Source organism: Rhinolophus hipposideros (genome assembly GCF_964194185.1).
Source record: "Rhinolophus hipposideros genome assembly, chromosome: 14".
Classification (NCBI taxonomy): Eukaryota; Metazoa; Chordata; class Mammalia; order Chiroptera; family Rhinolophidae; genus Rhinolophus; species Rhinolophus hipposideros.
In genome coordinates this window covers 33,269,239-33,289,343 of record NC_138060.1, presented here as the reverse complement: position 1 = coordinate 33,289,343, position 20,105 = coordinate 33,269,239, and the positions used below count along the sequence as shown (strand labels likewise).

Here is a 20,105-nt window from a genome sequence, read left to right as displayed (position 1 = left end):
CTTGAGAGTCTCATCATTGCCACACGCCCAGCACTGTGCTGCGCAGAGTGGGTGCTAAAAAGATGCTTGCTGCAGGCTGGCTGAGGCTGACGTACTAAACTACCTCTACGTAGAACTTCTCCCTGTTATTATCACACCTGCTGGCAGATGCAGGTGTGGATTATCAGCAGGAGACCCTGAAGATGGCTGCATTACAATTAATCTGCTGCCAGATGTATTCTCTTTATCCATCAAACACATACAATCTTTATAGTTTGTCTTAAGTTAAGGCATGATTATTCTAAAGCAGTGGATTTCAAACTTTTGAAGAATTTCTTGGCAGCACAACCATTCGATGCCAAGCTGTATGTGGAAGGTCAGTGTATGAAGTCATCTGGGGCTCAGAGCCCTCTCCTCTCCTTTTCTCCCTCCTCCATGTTCCAACAGTGACACCCCCCTGCCACAGCTCTGGGGAAACCTGGTCCTGCAGACTGTGTAGGCCCCTCAGCATCTTAGGGGAAGCAAGGCATTTAGTGCTTGGAGAATCCCTGTTCAGGGGACAATGCTCAGCTCCTCTTTGCCCACGTAGATGCAGATTCCTTCCCGGTGAGCCTCATCTGTTCCTCAGCCCCCACCCAAGAATTCTTCCCTCCTGTTCCTTCCCATCCAACAGAGCAAACCACCCCTCGATGTCCCTTCCTCATGCCTACACAAGTGAGGGCCAGACAGTCTTAGAGCACTTTGAAGTCAAATGAATGTGTTGGCCTTAGGCCTTCTGATCCAGACAGCTCTTCCAGCAGGAGGGCCATCCTTGCCAGCAGAAACCCTGCCTGCTGCAACACCATCCCTCTTCCTTTACTTCTAGTCCCTTCCATTGAGCTGGTCACCGTCATCTAAATTAACAGAAATCCTTCCACACAATTGAAGACAAGCTAAATACTCATCACCATACTAACCTCTGAGCATCAGAAGGCAACGCTGATCGTATGATGTTTGAAAGCTGGGAGGAAAGTTTAAAATTCCCAAGAAAGAAAGCATCCATCCCTGTGCTCCCCTGACTTTGGCCTTCCTTTTGTTCTGCCTGAGTTCAGCATCCCCTACTCTCTTAGCATGACAAGCTGCCACCTGCCTGTCCAGGGCGGCTCTTCTTGAAGGCTCTGCCACCTGCTGGGATGGGGGGATGGCAGTGACAGGCCAAACTCCGTGTTCAGTGAGGCCCAGCAGCACAAGGTGGCAGGAGGGCTGAGGAGCCTTGCCAGCAGGCCTGGCATGGCCGCTTTACATGCAAGAGGGAGCAGCTCAACAGCTGTCACTGGCAGCCCCTCGGGTCTGCTCCAGACTTGGCAGAGAGGACACCTTCAGACTCCCAGATCGCCTCTTTGAAATTCAGAAGAACCACACTTTCATCTACCCTCCCCCATCTCTGACACAAACATACACACACAACATAAACCCTAACTCTCTTTTACTCACAGACCTGCAGGGCCGGCCAAGTTTTCTCTGTCTCACTCTCACTCTCTCACCCACATATTGATGAGTTCTCATTCACACAGAGTCTCATTCAATCTCTCTCTCTCTCTCTCTCTCTCTCTCTCTCTCTCTCTCTCTCTCTCTCTCTTTCTCTCTCTCTCTCTCTCTCTCTCACACACACACACACACACGCAGAGTCACACTAATTAAATTCCTGCCCTCTCCTACCTCACTTAACCCAGGTAGGATGAGAGAGCAGAAACCTGTCTGCTCCTCTCCTTTGGGCCAGACTTTCTCCAAGTGTGGCTACACCCCTCCCCTAATGGTGACTGTCATGCAGGGTCTCAGCTTCCACTCCCCGCACCAGAATGCAGGACATGGTGAGGCCAAAAAGGAACATCTACGGAGCCATAGATAGGGGAGTCACACCACTATAGTCTTGCTGGTGGCTGGATTGGAGACACAGGAAGCAGGAGCCACACAATCCACGATTCACTGTCCTCTTCTCTGCCAACCAACCAACCAACGAATCAACCAGCAGTTATATCAGTGGCTAATGGCTAACCGGTAACAGTTGATGGCCATCCGATCAAAGCTGATGGCCATCTACTACCCAAGCCAGCACCTTTCCACGTGAGGCCGAGAGCCTGGAACCTGCCCTCCTGGCTCTGTCCCCACAGAGACTTACAACATTGTGCTCCTTAGTTAGTGGACCCTGGACCCCAGGTCTTTGATAGCTCTTGCTTCACTGGATGTATTTTCCACTGGTTTTCCCCAGCCACGGGGCCATGTAGATATCACCAGTATATTCATGGTGGGAGGTTGGGAACAGAGTGTCCTGTGGCTCAGCAGCTCAAGCCTGCCCTCCAGGCGTTCGTCACTTCCTGGTTGCTGGCGTTTGAGCTGAGGACATGTCCCACCACAAAAGCCTGCCATCCTCCTCAGGGGAAATCCGAACGTCTTTGCAGAAAGCTGGACGTGTGCCGGGACGTCTAGGGGATCAGCAGTCTACTCCCGGCCCTGGTAGGAGACCAGATAAAAGTACACTTGGCACTTTGCTCCTTTCTCGCTGGTGCTCAGATTAACCACTTATACATGTTTAAGGTATTTTTGCTGAAGTTCAACATGTATCTCTAGTGATTTGAACAGATCATGAGAATGGTCAGTATAAAAATAGCCTCCTTCAGCCAAGGCATGAGGCTGATGAGGAAAGAGTGAGGCAGCTGCAGGTTTCACGTATTATGGAGGCAGAGTCCAGTCCTCACAAAAGGGCCATGAAAATGAGATCCTGGTGTTTGCATGACAAAAATTGAAAATAAATTTGTACTAACAGATGATGAGTTTTTGGAGGGTAACCTTGCTGAGTGCCCCCTCTTTGCCCCTGTAAGTGACATCAGTGTCCTATACAGTGAACCCTGCCCTCTGCTCACTCCCTTTACTTCCCCTTCAGAATCCATGTTTCAGGCATCCTGGTTTACTTGTAGTTACCATCCTCTCTCTCACCCCCAGCACCTGCACATGCTTCTCTGCCCGGACTTCCCTCCTCTGGCCATTTTGCCTAATTAACTTCTACTAGTCCTCCAGGACTGAGCATAATGAGGTCATAGATGGCATGCGGACCATGCTTGCCCTCTACGCCAGGCCCTGTCCTAAGCATTATATGGATAGTAACCCACTTAATCCTCACAACAACCTGAATATGTAGTTGCGATCATTACCCCCATTTTGTCGAGAAACCAAGGCACAAAAAGGTTAGGTGAATTGCCCTCGTCACGCAGGTGGAAAGGAGCAGTTCTGGTAGCCACACCAGAAAAAGTCTCTAGCTGCCCCACTGACTGCTCCTGGCCACCTTTCCTACCCCCATCCTGTGTCAGGGATTCTCCTCTGGTTCTCAGAACACCCTGAATCCCCTGGGCCTCACTCTCATCACTTTCTATCTTGTTAACAATACATTTTCAGTTTCTGTTTTCTCGTCTGCCACCCCACTCCTTGTGCAGCCTGAGGACAGGACCCCTGGCCAGCTCGTCTCTAGGACACCAGCTCCTCAGAAAGAAGCTGGCACAAAGCAGAGCTCATTGCCTATTTGTTGACACGGTGAATGAATGAATGGATGGGTATCATCCCTTAGATAAATAACACAGGCCAAGATCAGGCAAAAAAAAACTGAGGGCCAAGTTGGAAATTTCCAGGGTGGGGTTGCAGAGCAAGAAGAAGAGCAACCCTTAGAAAACTGTATCTCCCGCCTCAAGACATCGACCTCCACAGTGGAGAAGGGAGGACAGCCAGTGTCCGCAGAGACCTCAGCCCAGGGTTGTCAGCAGGCTGCAGAGTGAGGAAATCTTCCCAGAGATGGGGCACAAGGAAAATGGAACACGGGGCAGCACTGTGTGATCTTGTGGTAGGGGTTCCCCCAGGAAGCACTGCTCATCCCTTTCTTCCTTTTTTGTTTGTTTTGCTTCCTCCTGACCCAAATGCTGTGACTTTTACAATGCTGTGGAAAAAAGACAGCCATATGTGCACCACGAAGCTCATGTAGCCTATCTTACACAGTATGGAATTTTATGTTGTAGTACGTTCATGACAGTTACACTCTCTTCCTACTCACCAGGGACATTAGCATCAGGATGCAGGGGATTGGGGGGAGGGGGCAAACGAAGCTTCTGTAGCTGCCATTACCTCACATGTGGTGTGCCCACATGTGGTGTGAGACCAGCACAGGACACACTGATCCTCCTCGAGCAACTTAGGTGCAGTAATGGAGGCCTGCTTGTGGGGCACGGACTATCCTAGCTGTCCTGATTCACGAGACATGGGAGCAGGAGAGTGGAAAGACGTGTGTGCCGAGTTTATTTTCACCTGCCTTCAACTAGAAACTTGACAGTTGGGCTGACCATTCTTTTCCTTCTTCCAGGGAGGGAAGATCCCCGTGAGATGGACGGCTCCAGAGGCCATCGCCTACCGCAAGTTCACATCTGCCAGCGACGTCTGGAGCTACGGGATTGTCATGTGGGAAGTCATGTCATTTGGAGAGAGACCCTACTGGGATATGTCCAACCAAGATGTGAGTGTCAGCAGCACCTGGTTGCCACACACCCCCATCCAAGGGCTCCCACAGGCACGGCAGGCCAAGCCCTCCTAACTGTTCTCAGCTCAGGGCCTCATACCCTGTCCAGGGCTGGGGATCCAGGGACCCCCTTGGCACCAATGTTTGAATTAATCAAAGAGCCCAGCGTAGAGATGTGACAGTCCCAAGGACCCCAAACCCTGTAAAGGTACCCAGGCCAACCCAGAAGGCAGTGAGCTGGTCCTAAATGGCTGTGAACAATAAATAGATCAGGCCCAAAATAAAGCAGAAAATTCGGCCCTGCTTCAAAGCACTCAGCCTGTGCATTCTCCTTCTCCATGCATGATAGAAGGGAAGCAGCACTGGTTAAGGCCTGCTTCCAGGCCTGCTCTGCCTCTGGCACTTGCACCTGTCAGCTTTAAATTGTAAAGGGCCCTTCTTTCTTAAGAATTCACTCTTCTAGGAGCCAAATAGTTAAGGAAGAGCTGAGCAAGCTTCCCAAAGCTGGTCAGATTCAGACCGGCCACAGGAGCGGGACCCTGTCCGAGTGAAGGTCACCAACACCCCTCCAGGCTGCCCTCAAGGAACAAGGGTGGGAAAGGAAGGGAAAAGGTCATTTGAGATGCTTAGAGAAGAGGAATTTTGGGGGTGTTCCTGATGGGACTTTTTGCTCCATAATTACTAAAAGGTTGGAAGCCGTTTAAGGATGATTTTCTTTGATAAAGTCCCAATCAAAAGTCCTATCTGGATTTCTACACTGCCTTAGACCCTGGGCTATTACCCAGGACCATGCCTCCTTTGTATTTTGAATGCATATGTATGTTCCCCTTGGAGCTAAGAGGATTACTATTTGCAAAGCCTGCATAACTCTGTTCTCTGCTTGCTTTTCCCATCACCTTGTGGGGCAGTTACTATCTTTCCTAACTTACAAGCAAGAAGAGGCTGGGCTATCCTCGATCCAGATATCTAGATGGGGCAACCAGCACCACCGCCAGCACCTCCATGCTTGGCTGAGCTCTGAGGTCTGGTAACCTTAAGAAATCTGCCCTCAGCCAGCCCTCTATCCAGCCAGAAGTTTAGAGCCATGCCAGTGGCTCAGAAGATGGAGAGTGATCTGGGAGCCCAGAAAACATTTTCCAACGAGATGAAAGAGGAGCTGAATGCTGCTATGACAATCCCCCCTGCTCCCAGGGGTAGGGTGGCTTCAGCCCAAAGCAGGCAAAATGGCTGCATCCTTAACCAGGTCCCAATGCCAACCATGTGTGGCATCTGGGTCCTCTGTTATCTATGATTATTCATGCCTCGCCTCTGCTCCTGTACCATGGCAAATCAGTAAGCATTGGAATTAATGCCGAGGCTGCTTCATGAAATCAGCTGCACCCCGGTTCCGTCCATACCATCAGCTAGATGAATAATAAATGTTAGCCAGAAAAAAAGCAGACCCATTTTGTCCTGCCCAGAGACTTTAATCTGATTAAGAACAATTCAGCACACATAGAATGGATTATGAAACTGTCTGACAGGCAACATTTGACATTCAAGATATTCTTAGCAAATGCATTCGCCTATGCTAAAGACAAATGGAATTTCTGATATTAAACTTCTAGAATGTTGAAATCATTCATTCAACAAACACTCATTGTATGATAACTGTGACCAAGTATTGTGCCTGCTGGTTCTATTTTTGGGGGGTTTACACTCCAGTGGCACATACATAGGGCTGTGGGGATATTTAAGTGGGGGAGGTAAGGAAAGTCTTCCCAGATATTTGACACTTGAGCTGTGCCTCAAAGGGAACAGGACCATCTGCAACGTAGCAGTTTATTCTAATTTTGTTGTATTTCTCCAAATAAAGCCCCTAAGCATTGTCCCAAGTGCAATTCTGCTCTCTGTAAAAGGCGGCTTTTGCCCATTCCGAAAGCATCTTACGACATGGTCTGCAAGAGAGCCAGGAGGGGCTCCCAGCTGTTCAGCTGCAGCCCCACTCATCAAAAACCACTGAGGTGGTAGCAGTAACAGATTTTACAGATGACAATTGAAGGGCTTTAAGAAAGAGAATTGTAGAGGCAAGTCGGAGTGCTGGTAATTGGGCTTCCAGAGCCCAGGAAGGTCTTTGAACATGTACAGAGAGTTTGTCAGCCAGAGAGAGAACTTGGAAGTTCTGCTGCTTGGATCTGATTGACAGAGATAATGAGAGTGGCAGTGTCTGTGGAGAGGAGCTGCTGTTTTATTGAAACATCAGAGCTTAACTTAACCCCCTCTGCCCTGGTTCCTCTGCTGCTCTGAGCTCCTCCACTTCACTCTGCAGGTACTGCCTGCTGCCCGAGTCACTAATGGTAAAATGCATGTCTGGAGACATCAGAAGCTCCCCTGCTGATGACTTCAAGGCAAGGGAAAGAGCCCTGCTCATTTCCCAGAGAAGCTCCAGTCACTTTACCATGTGCTCACGGCACTTGGGTCAGACTACACGCACCTGTCCCCACCCAATGCCCACACCTGCCATCTCTGAGTACAGGTGAACAGGCAGCCCCTCACCCCACCGCACCCCTGTCTCTTTAGGCCTCAGGGCATTTGCTTCAGGATGGCTCAAAGAGTTGGTGCAGACCATTCAAAGTGCGCCAGCAGCCTGCTCCAGTGACGGCTGCCTATACTAGTTCTCTAATGGCCCACACCCTCACTCTCACCTTCTCTCTAGAAACTGATCTCATTCTAACCTCCAATCTTTTCAACATCCATTTGTCTCATTCTGTTATGGACCAAGGGAAGGGACTCAGGACTCACTCTGATTTTCAGTTTTGCTCAGCAGGACACCCTATACCCCCATCCTTGGGCTATATTTTCCACATAATTCAAACATGGTCACTGGTGTGGAGAGCCATCTGATGGGCAGACTGAAGGTGCATCTCAATGCCTCCTCCCTGTTTTCCATACCTACTAGCAAGGCAGACATGACAGAGAATGATCCAAAAGCCCCATTAGGGGACCATCATTATTTTTTTGAAATAATGACATTTTAATTTGATTATAACTTACATATACTCAGAAAAATTGGAAAATACCCAGATCCTTAAAAAGAGAACAAAATTCTCCAAAGGCATAGCACTGCGGTGAAAGATTTGAGTAGATAAATGCTACATACACATCAATTAATGACCTAGGTATTTTTTCTTTGGAATCGAGGGTAAAGCCTTTTTTAAATTTTTCATTAGTAAAAGAAGCACCAGTGCTCCCAGAGTTACTCAAGTAATAACAAAATTACCTAGAAGAAATGGTAAATGAGGTTAAGCCCCATTTTGTAGACATGAGCATTGGAAGGAGTTTAAACACTACCTTCTGGACCTCCAAATGGCCAGCAGAACAGCAACCCTCTTTGCAGAGATGACATTTACTGGAGTAGACGTGGCAGAAACGATGGCCTCCATGGGATACCGGGGTTCTTTCTATCACTCACATGTGCAGTGCTCGATATACATCACCTCACTGTGTTTTTCAATCTTTGTAACAACCCCATCTGTGCAGTTTCAGTAAGTCAAGTGTCTCTAACAATTTTCTGGAGCTAATAAGAAATGGAAAAAGGATTTAACCCTGGCCTCCAAGGTCTGGGCTTCTAATGATAGTGCCATCCCCTCACCAGCACAACACACACGTCTGCTCCCCTGGTGGACCTGAAGTGGTTCTCTGATGTCCTCTTGAAAACAAAGTCAGCACCAGCAGAGGAAATACAAAAACAAATGCCAGGACAGTCTTCCCAAAACTCCAGTGAGGTGGCCTGCAGAGGAGAGAAGGGACAGGCTGCTAAGTTGCATTCAGTCTGAAGCTCATAGGCAGAAGATTCGGTGCCTGCATGGGTCCCCCAGTCTGTCAAAGCTCTGCAAGGAGTGCTTGGTCAGCTGGTCACCCCATGGAGCTGAGCCCCCACACAAAGGCCCTCCTCACTCCAGTGCTCCTTGTGAAGGGCGATGGGAGAGGAAACTTGTCAGTGGGGAAAATTAGTATGTTGGGCTCGGACATCAGATAATTTGAACAGAGATGCCAGCCGTTTAGAGGAACATGAGCTGCCCTGCACTGGAAGATCTTGGGGGCCTTTAGCCCTGTGAGAAGCTGAATTTTGACACTAGCCCCTACTGCTGGTTCCACCTAGCTTGTCCTTAGGGAACCCAGATAGAGTTCGTGGGGTCATTGAATGGGTAATCCCACTTGTCTCCACAGTGACAGGGACTTGTGTGACAAGCCCCCTCAATCTGGCTGTCTGGAAGGAGCTGAGAAAGAGTGCTGGTTTATGAGCCAGACTGATGGGAATGCTGCCCGGCTGTTCATCCTCATGGATTATTTGCTTTAGCCCCATACTCCTATTGCCTGCCATGAGGACATCAAACAGCTCCAAGAACTGTTCTCCAAGCTGAGATTACAATGGCAGCCAGAGAGAGGGCTAGGAAAAGTGGGCTTCAAGGTATTCAGAACTTAAAATCAGACACCCCTGTGATTTATTCCCAGCCCTGTCATTTATTAGCTGTGTGCCCTCAAGCAAGTCACTTCACTGCTTCTGCCTCCATTTCCTCATGGGAAAAAATGGGGCTAAAATGTCCTCCTAAGAGGATAGTAGGTAATTTGATTGACAACAGTTTGGCAGAGAGAAAAATTTGTCAGTAGTGCAACATATCATTCAAAAGTGAATGTTCCCAGTCACTGGTTTTTTATATAGTGATGATATTGGTATGGTTTGAAAGCTTATTTGTTTTTCTGCCACATTAAATCGAAGGAATCATACACCTTGATTATCTCTAATGACTTCGGGTTACTATATTATCTCATGCCCCATCTCATATCCTATATACTGTGCAGAGAATTTGTAAAACTATAAACTGATTAAAAATATTCACTTTCTGACTAATTCACAAAGTAAAAGGAAAAAAAAACACACCACAAGAATAATCTGTTGAAATGAATCTGACATTTTTTAAACTAGAAGCGAAAATACCTAAAACTCTCTGAACTCCAAATTATTTCCTTTGTTGTTTAAGGAGCTTTAACTGTTTATTTTAATATAAAATCAATGCCTAATAATTACAAAAAATAAACTAACAAGCAAAGAGAAAAACATAAAGAGCATTCATGTTGCTTCCTGCCCAGAGGCAACCACCGCTAACTCCATTGTATACATCCTACCAAGGTCTGTTCTCTGCTTGTGTATAATTACTGTTTTTTTGTTTTGATTTTTGTTTTTTACAAAAGCAAGATTATACCATGCCTGCAGTTATGCAGCCTGTCTTTTGCTTAATGTTACAATGTGAGTGTATTTCCATTTCAATAGGTACATTTTTGCCACCTCATTTTAAGGCCTGCATTATATTCCAGGCTTTCCATTGTGTGACAGGTGTACCATAATAAATTCATATGTTTGCACTGGGCCATGTACAATTATTTTTGCTATTACAAAAAGCACAGAACAGGCATAATTGAGTTAAATGCATTGAAAATTAAGAAGTAAAGGGTGAAAAACACAACAATCTGAAAAACAGACTTGACGATTCTAAAATCTTTATAAAACTACCCCCTGAAGTCTGCTAAACATTATCAAAACCTGATTGGAAATATTGATTTTGGATCACCTTGTTATTTTGACCATTTTCATTGTGCTGAACCAATTTATTTAACCAAAGTATCTTCAGCCCAATTCCTATTGCTGCCTCTTGAATAATGCCTAGGAAGCGTCAGAGGATCCTAGCACGCAATAGGCTCTCCCTCAAATGCTGATTCCTTTCCTTCATGTCTCTCCCCTTAGCAGTGAAAGGATAAATCCATCAGAGGCTTTTGTGAGTGTCCATTATACATAGTGGGTTTACAAGTTTCCCATGTGCCATTGTTTCATCTGCCTGGTGCCAACAGTTGCCAGTAAGGCAGAATTGGGTCAATGTCCTCTTAAAGAGAGGAGATTCTCAAGCTATTCACCAACTCATTCTTCAATAAACAATTACAGAGTTCTAGTGTGTGTCATGCCCAGCATCAGATGCTTGGGACACAAAGGGACAATAAGATGTGTTCCCAGCTTTCTAGGAGCCCACAGTCTAGCAAGAAAAACCAAGTACATGTAAAATCCATTATGGTGGGAGGTAGAAGCACAGAATGAGGGCACCTGGGTCCATCCTCAGGGGCTAATTTGTGAATGACTAATTGGGGCCTCTCACCCGATCACTCCTATTCCATGTGTGTCACTGTAGGTCATCAATGCCATTGAGCAGGACTACCGGCTGCCCCCACCCATGGACTGCCCAGCTGCACTACACCAGCTTATGCTGGACTGTTGGCAGAAAGACCGTAACAGCCGGCCTCGCTTTGCAGAGATTGTCAACACCCTGGACAAGATGATCCGGAACCCGGCAAGTCTCAAGACTGTGGCAACCATCACCGCTGTGTGAGTTTATTGGAACAAGGTGGTTCCGAGGTGTGGGTGGTCTCATAGCCAGGAGCACAGCCAATAGCAAGGATTCTCATAGCCAGGGGCAAGGCCAATAGCAAGGATTCTAGCCTTTTGGTCCATTGAGAGCAAGGGTGAGGTAGCTGAGCTTATCCACTAATGGAAGAAGTTCCAAGACTCTTCCTTTTTCCCTTGGTTCTCTCTAAAATGTCCCCCGCATCTAGCATGGGCTGTAGATAGATGTTAAGCAACCTGTCTGAGTCTCCACCTCCCATTGGCTTCAGATGGGCTAGGCACTAGGCTCGCTAATATTTGAGCATATCTGATCTGACTGGTATGTGGCCCCCCCTTTGGGCAGCCTGTTTTCAGAAGACACACTGTCTGTTAACCACACCAGTCTGCTAGGCAGGTGGAGCTGCAGACTTGGAACTTTGAACAACCTATTAGCAAGTCAAAGGCCCTGATTCCTGGGAGACAAAGAAATACAAATAAATTGGACTTGTTATAAGTAAACAAACAGAATAACTGTCAGCAACTGTCAGCTGTACATTAGTCATCTACATTGCAGGGTGAACTCATTTATTAATTCATCCTTTCATCCAAAGTTTATTGGGTGCTTATGTGCTAAGCCCTGCGCCCACTGCTGGGACTGTAAAATGAACAATCTAGACATGGTCACTGCCCTCATGACGTGTAGAATAATTTAGGAGCAGCAAACATTGATCAGATGATCACCCAAAGATATACAAAATTAAGACCATGAGAGCCCCTGTAGCAGGGAGTGTGTGGTGTTTGGAGAGCATATACCTTTGCCTGGTGTCAGGGAGTCATCTCTGATGAGTGTTATTTCAGTTGAGAACTGAAGGGCGAGGATACATTAACTGAATGAAAGAAGATGGGAGTAGACGGACAAGGGTTCCAGGCTAAGGGTGCAGCACGTGCAGAGGCCCAAGAGCAGGAAGGACAGGGTCAGTGTGTTGGAAGTGCAGTTTGTGAGGGGACTGGGTAGGGGCTGAAGCTGGCGAGGTGGGAAAGCACTAGGCGCTCAAAGCCTTTAGGCCCTGCTAAGAATTCTGGGATTGATTTTCAGAGCAATGAGCACCCAATGAAGGGTTTGACATGAATCAGGTTTGGCTGAGGGTTACTGACATGATCACATCTGCATTTATAAATGAGTATCAGGCTACAGTATGGGACTCAGGTTGAGGGGAACAAGCATGCGTAAAGAAAGACTGATAGAAGAACATTATAGGAATCCTGATAAAGAAGATAGGGCCTTAAATAAGGCTAATAGCGTGGAAAGAAGTGGACAAGTTCGAGTGATTTTGGAGGTCAAATTTTTATGACTTGGTGAAGGATCGGGCATGGGTGCTGAGGGTGAAGGAGATGTCAAGATAGCACCCTGCTTTCGGAATTGGGTACCTGAGTGTCTGCTTTAAGAATGTGCCAGAGAAGATCAGTAGTGGGCTGCTCTGTTCCATTTATTTCAATTGACTGAGGAAGGAACCAGAAAAAAAAATGTTACCAATAGATTTGGTGAGGTTGTAATGAACTGTATGTATTTTTAAAAGGACCATATCTTTGGATGATTAAGCTCTTAGGTTTCAGTTTACCAGGGAGTTATGGGCCTTCCCTTTCATTCAGACTGCATGCTGGTCAGTCTGCCTTTCTGGGCTGACTGACATGTGACAGTGCCCAGTGGCAGAGGGCCTGGCCACCTGGCCTCGAGAAGCCATGCCAACTGCCAACTCAAGATTCTGTAAGGAAGGGTCAGCTCAGAGCTCCACTGTAATCCTGATCCTGTCAGGGATACGGCCCTCCATGAAGTCTACTGTCCAGCCAGAGTGTCTCCTTCCATGCACTGTTGCAGCTGTGGGTCACCTGCTCCTCTCTGTCTCATAGGCCTTCCCAGCCTCTGCTAGACCGCTCCATCCCAGACTTCACGGCCTTTACCACCGTGGATGACTGGCTCAGTGCCATCAAAATGGTTCAGTACAGGGACAGCTTCCTCACCGCCGGCTTCACCTCCCTCCAGCTGGTCACCCAGATGACATCAGAGTAAGTGATGAGAATCGTCTCTGTCCAGCCCATGGGTGGGGGGTCAAGGCTCCTTCCCTGCCATTGCCCATGGTGACAGTCCTGATTTATGACCTCAGACACAGAGCTCTGCCTCTGTATAGAACCAGGTCTGGTGGGAAAGCACCTTGGAAAGATGGAGAAGAGGCTGGGAGTGGGTGGGGAGGCCAAGATCCTTCTGGGCCCCAAATGAGACTTGTTCAGTCATAGCCGCATGTCATTTGCCTGATCACTGAGAGTCTCTCCTCCATTTGAGTTTTTGCACTCAACCCATCAAAGGGAGCATCCAGATGGAAAGAACACAGCCAGCCAGCACTTTAAACAACATAGCAGGAAGAGGCATTACACTGACTCAGCAACACTCTCAGATATGGGGGGTGTTTGTATTCGTACTGAGATATCACTTGTAAATAAGTATACATTTTCATCCCCCACAAATTATGTACCAGTCTGCAGCCCCCACAGGATTATAGAGGAATACAAAAACTAAAATTATTCAAATAAAATGAGAGTCAGAAAGGGTCCTAAAGACCCATGTAGTCCATCATTTCCCCAAGAATGTTCTGAGTAGCACCAGCTCTGGGAAATGTTAATAGGTTCTCCTTGGAAAAAAGGTCTCCCGGTCAAATAAATTGGGGAAATACTGCATACTTTATCTCTCTCTTGGAGATTCACTACACATATTAGCATTGTAAAGGCCATGACAAATCCTGAAATAAAGAAACCCATTTAAAATTATTAAATACTGTGGAGCCATATTTTTGATGGGCAGGGTTTTATGAAACTCTAGTTTGGGAAATACAGAAGGTGCCAAAAAAGTGTATACATACTTTAAGAAAGGAAAAAAAACTATTAAAATTATAATACTCAATATATACTGATAACAAAAGGCGAATACAAGTCACGTTTGACTTCTGCAATTACAAGAGGTGCTCAGTATGGTTACCATCAGCGTCCAGTCACTTCCGATTACAGCGAACTACTGCTTGAGCAACATTGACCAGTGTCCACTTGTATACATTTTTTGGCACCCCCAACATTTATATAGTTCCACCCCTTTCATTTAGCGAACTCAGCAAGTAAGTGAAGTTAGTTTCTATAGATTCAGGGCTCATGAGTGGCAAAGTGGGGGCTAAAGCCTGCTTTCCTGACTGCCAGTTCCATATCCTTCTCCCAGTCCACTCCAGGGCCACAGTGATGCCCCCACTTTGCTGCACACTGGAATCACCTGGGAATCTTTAGAAGTACTGATGCCTGGTTCCCACGCTAGATCTTCTGATTTAATTGATATGTGCTGAGACCTGGGCATCATGATTTTAAAAACTCCCCAGGTAATTCTATAGTGCAGCCAAGTTTATGAACCACTAACGTCTAAAGTCCGTCAAAATTTGAATACACACACACACACCCACACACACACACATCAGAGGAGACTTGACTGGCTGCCCAGGCTACAGTGTGTACTGACAACACTAGGTTGGTTTCCTAAACACACATTTCCCACAGTACAGGATCAGCCAGTCCACCAGGCAGTTGACAAACACGCATTGATCACCTGTTGTGTTAGGCACAGTGTTAGGTGCAGGGCTACCCCCTGGGGTGGGCCAGGTGCTGAGTCCCAGGGGAGGGGGTGGATATCCACCCCCGGCAATTGAGCCCCAGAGGGATGGCTTGACACTCAGCCTCTGTCTCTGACTCCTGCTTTGCAGGCCCTCTTCCTGCAGTCTAGCTCCATCTCTGAGGTTTATTCTTGCCAGAAATGATGGAACCTCCACTTCCTCCAGGGAGGTGGCTTGAATGTGCGTCTAGCCATGATTCCATTAAACTTCACAACTTGTTTTTCAAAATGTGATTTCATTTCCTAGGGATACCTAAAAAGGACAGTCCATGACGCGAATTATTGGCAGACACCAAAAGTAAAAAAAGAAATACTTACTTAGTGGAAAACCAGCTTCCCCATCTTGTAAAGTTAATCTGGATGGTCCAGATGTTTGAGGGCCTGGGTGCAGGGACAGAAAACAGGGCTACTCCTGCTTCTCCACTGTGGTCTGGCTGACTATAGGGGCCGTTATCACCTGATCCCCTACAAACAGAAGGAATCAAGTGGAGTAATTCCTTTAGTCCAGGAAGAGCCACCTGAAAAAGAACAAAGAAAAGACTAAAAGGAAAATGAAACTGAAAATTAAGGAATTTAGTTCAAAGTAAAAAAATGTCGACGCACTATTGAAGCAATTTAGTTTGTTTCTTGAGAGATAAAAGATGGGGAAAGAACACGAGCAACTAAATAAAATAGATTGGGAATCCAAAATTCAACGATGCTTCTCAAAAGTGTTTGCTAAAAGGACATGGGCAATTTAACAAGTGAAAGCAGTTGCAGCCCTGGGGAACTGACCGCCCGCTGAAAGGAGGGGGATCAGGAAAGCCAAGGCATTGCGGAGGCAGGGGCAGCTCAGGGTCCTCCTCAGGGGTCTGGTGCGCAGTGTACAAAGTACTCTGTTGTGCGGGGCGACCCGGGGCTTTGGGGGGAGTACAGTCATGAACCTAGTAAGACTTTGCGAGCAGCCCTGCAGGGTTGCTGAGAGCCAAGTGGTCTTGAATTTGAACCCCAGCTCCACCATTGCTTTCCTACTGTGTGATTCTATGCATGTTACTTAAGTTCTCTGAGCCCTATTTGCCTCATCTATAAATGTGCAGATGATAATAAGGCCCATGCCATTGCTTTGTGGTGAGAAGTAAATGAAATAGCACATGCCAAAGCACTTGGCTGATTGCCTATTGCCTGCCTATAGGATGTACACGAGAAATGATTGTTGTTAAATTACTACCATTGAATTTGAAAGGTTTGTCAATTTTTACAAGATGCTTCCATAGGTATAAATGAAATAGTATATGGCACATGAAAAGCACTCAAGCAATGGCATATATTGTTATTATTGACTAAGGAAAGAAGCATGGTCTCCCCAAAGTAAAATTAAGCCATGAACTTCTTCACATTAAGACTCACAGTTCCAAGATGAATCCAAACCAAACCCCTATCCTAAACATATTCCTTGGATTTCTGCTTGGGCAGATATTTGAAAGTTACTTTGAGATCACCCTTCTTACAAATTCATATTAAAATTCAAATAGAGGCAGAAAGCGGAAACTCAGGGGAAAAAACATCAGAAAACCAAGCAAGCCCCACATCTTTTCAATCACAGTGGGTGATCGCTAATTTTGGCTGAAAACACTACAGAATAACTAAAGCCCCATACAGTGTGTTCTTGGAGTGTTTAAACAAAAATAGCAGAGGAAAGTTCTAGTTCACCTAGGGTCATGGACACGATGACGGGCCTGCTCCAGAATTGATAGGTAAAGAACCAGGTACAGCACTTCCAGGACTGTTGTAGTTGGAGGGTATTTGCAGACAAGGGCCACTGCGTTGAAAAAATGAGCTTGAGCAAGAAAATATCTAGGTAGGTGTTTGCCAAAGACTCAGAAACTTGGACCCCTGGGATTTTAAACACTTTTATTTGCCTACCCAACTATTCTCAGGAGCTTACCTTCTATGATGAGTTTTGATCTGTGAAAAGCTGCTCTAACACTAAAGTGTCTTCTTTTGTGGCTTTTTCCCTCCTAGAGACCTTCTGAGAATAGGGGTCACCTTAGCAGGTCATCAAAAGAAGATCCTGAACAGCATTCATTCTATGAGGGTCCAGATGAGTCAATCACCAACAGCAATGGCATGAGAACTCTGATCTTCTGGGGGGAGGAGAGGAAGGAAAAGGACCAGGCTCAAGGGGGAACCAGAGGTTGACCACTGTAGAATGTTCTGGAGAGATTGGCTTCTCCACTGAGAAATGCATTACATCAGTGAAGAATAAACTGGACCTGTCCTTAATAGTCAACTTTCATTTCTCAGTAACAGAAGCATGTTTAAGATGCCGTGGGAAACCAACTACATAATGATGAAAATATGAAACGGTGATGTTCAGTGGAAGTGAAGACACAACAATATGCATTGTGGGACAAGAGTAAACTCAGCTCCCCCCTTCAGTGGGCTGGAGTCATCCATCCACAGGAAGGAAGGGAAGGAGGTGGAGGGAAGAAACAGCAGCGTTCCATTTTCTTCCTCACCAATGACATTCTTTTCTTTTCTCCTTCTGTACTCCTCCCCAAGAGTCCTCTCCCTTCTCCCATACCCATGTCCCTTTGCTCACGACTCGTGTAGGGAAGTTTCTTCAAACCAACCCCAGCTCCTGAGTCTCCAGATGTCATTCTGTCAGTTGCCAAAGGATTTTGCTGGCCACTGCATGGGGGATCTGACCAATTCAATTAATGTCTTCATATTGAAGAAGAGATGTACCTTCAATTGAAAACCTTGTTTTTCTTTTGTTTGCATTTTCTGCAAAAAGGAAAAAAGAAACCACAAATTGGAAAAAAGAAAAAAAAAAGAAAAACCTGTTTCCGTGTGTGAGAGCACGCATATGTACGTCTGCGTTATATAATGACTGTGCTTGTTCGTAACAGATGCAAACAAGAAAGATCTGGGAAGTCTTTGCCCTGGGAAATTCAAAGGGGCCTGACTGTGTTACTGATTGGCCCAGTTGGCCTACTGGCTCAGTGGGGAGAGAGGGTAGGGAGAAAAATAAAATGAAATGGGGAAAAACTCTCAAGAGCTTGCAAATTCTGATAGGAAACAGGTGAGTGGTTTGAATTGGATGCAGTGTGGGCCATTCTAGAAGGATACTGACTGATTAATTATTCTTGGTAACATCTGAAGAGAAGGAGAAGGAAAGTGTTTCTGGAGAATGTTCTTCCAACTCCTGGAATCTGCAATTCAAGAGGTGGCAAGGGAGAATTCTTCTTACCTTATCCGTGGACTGACTTAAGCCGTGTGGCATCCGAGGAATGTTTCTAATGTGTCTGTGTCTCTCTGCATTCCTTCTTGTACCTCATTCTTCAATTCACTTTTGTAAATTCCACCTAACATTTAAATATTTTTAATTTCTCCTTTTACCTTAATCTCCTTGCTAATTTTATCTGTCTAATTAAAATGAGCAGAAGCATGTCTGGGTTTACATAGAATGGTGTCAGAGTGTGTCTTCCCGGACCCCAGTGGGTCTGTCCCCAAGTTACAGGAGATTCCTTAATAACCATCTTTCTTCCCCCTAATGAGATGGAGGGAACACACTGGGACCCTGTGACTCCTGAGAAGCAGAATATATGAAAACCACTTCCACTGATGTGATCCAAAGGAAGAACCAAATAATTATGAGGCTCTGAAGTCTCAAATATGTGGCTTAAAAAGTCACCGGAAAAAAACATAGACAATCACGCATAATACACTCTCGACACTGATTTCGGTTTAGACATTGCATGTAAGAATTTCACATCCATGCCAATTTTATAAGATCCACGAAAGACTGTTTTAGATTGCTTTCTTGTGATATGTCTTTGAACATGCAGTTGGAAGGGAGCAGTGTGAGGTAGTAAGGGAAGCTATTATTCCCCCGTAGCTTATTTAATACATACTTAAGGTGAGATGAGCCTTTTTTCCTAGTCCAAGGTAACTTTGTACTTGGGGAGGGCCTCACCTTCTGAAGAGGCTCATAGGCCTAGGGGTACAGCTCCAAAGTAGGGAAGTAGGGGAGCCCCATCTTAAAGCACCACCCTTGTGCTTAACCCCTGGGTGGCAGGAGGAGATGGTCAGAACTGTCTCAGCGGATTGCATATGTTGCAAAGGACCCCAATACAGCCACACAGTAGGTAGAAGAGAAAACTTCCCCTTGCTAATAGCTTACCAATTCCATGCACAATTTGCTAATTACTCCAAAGACCTCAATCCGTGAAGTGTCGTACAAGCCTAGGCAATTCCACTAATCTACTCTCAATTTTCCACAGGAATGAATTTTAATTTGTCACCAAATTCCTCAGGCAGCTTCCTTTACCCCACATCCTCACTGTTCCTTCCCCAATGCCAGCACACCTTCTGGCTGCAGGAAAAGCAAGGTCAAGGTGAAGGTCGTACCACACTCTTTGGTTGGGGTTTACCACAGGACCCCACAAAAGAGGGAGGGAGGGAAAGAGAGAGAGACAGAAGAGAAAGGGGGGAGAGAGACAGAGAGAGAGCCGGCCCGGTGGCTTAGGCAGTTGGAGCTCTATGCTCCTAATGCCGAAGGCTGCTGGTTCGATTCCCAGTGGGCTCTCAACCATAAGCTTGCTGGTTCGATTCCCGTAAGGGATGGTGAACAGTGCCCTCCACAACTAAGATTGAAAGGACAACAACTTGACTTAGAAGATGTCCTGGAAGTACATACTGTTCCCCAATAAAGTCCTGTTCCCCTTCCCCAATAAAATCTTTAAAAAGAGAAAGAGAGAAAGAGAGAGTCCTGTTCCCCTTCCCCAATAAAATCTTTAAAAAGACAGAGAGAGAACGAGAGAGCCCAAAGTACACAAGGGGAAAGCATGAGGGGTCAGCAAGGCCAGGGCCTGGAAGCATAATTCTCAGTGGGAAGAGCATAACCAAACTCTTGACAGTGTCCCCTCCCTGCAGATACCCAGCACAGCTTCATATGCCAGGGCTCCCCACCCCACAGCCTGAAATGTGGTGTGTTTCTAGTGGTTGAGACATCATGCCTTCCCTCTGTAGCACGAGTCCAGTCATTAACCTCTTAGGGCTTCAGTTTGCTTCTCACGTGTATGATCAGGTAGTAATAACCACCTTTCATAAAGACTGATATGCCTGAGCAGGTTCTCTGTGCCAGACACATTCCGACTACTTTGCATGTGTTAACTCTCTTCCTCACAATCATCTCGTGAAGTAGTAGCAGACATTTTTTTTGTCCCCGGTTTTCAGATGAGGAAACTGAGATACAAAGACCTTTCCTAGATGACACAGTAGTGGAATCAGGATTTGACACAGGCAATCCAAATCCACGCTCTGAACCACTATCCCCGTGGATCTCATGCTTGAGCACGTGTTGGCATCACTTAGAGGGTGTGTTAAAACACAGATCACTGCCCCCCCCCGCCCCCCAGGTTTTCTGATTCAGTAGATCTGAAATGGAAACCAAGAGCCTGCACTTCTCACAACTCACCAGATGGTGCTTTTCAGGGAGC

General features: G+C 46.3%; 1 protein-coding gene across 3 annotated transcripts in view; it reads left to right on the top strand.

The window, feature by feature from the left end:
• Positions 1 to 18,065, top strand: part of EPHB1 (EPH receptor B1) — a 427,967-nt gene extending 409,902 nt beyond the window's left edge. For 2 of the 3 annotated variants that reach the window (XM_081072777.1, XM_081072779.1), the window contains 4 exons: positions 4,361 to 4,510; positions 10,732 to 10,925; positions 12,831 to 12,986; positions 16,624 to 18,065. In XM_081072777.1, the coding sequence (XP_080928903.1) occupies positions 4,361 to 4,510; positions 10,732 to 10,925; positions 12,831 to 12,986; positions 16,624 to 16,732 (609 nt within the window). In that variant the 3' untranslated portion in view covers positions 16,733 to 18,065. The remainder of the gene's footprint in view (positions 1 to 4,360; positions 4,511 to 10,731; positions 10,926 to 12,830; positions 12,987 to 16,623) is intronic. The other variant, XM_081072778.1, reaches the window with a different exon arrangement.
• The last annotated feature ends 2,040 nt before the right edge of the window (positions 18,066 to 20,105 follow it).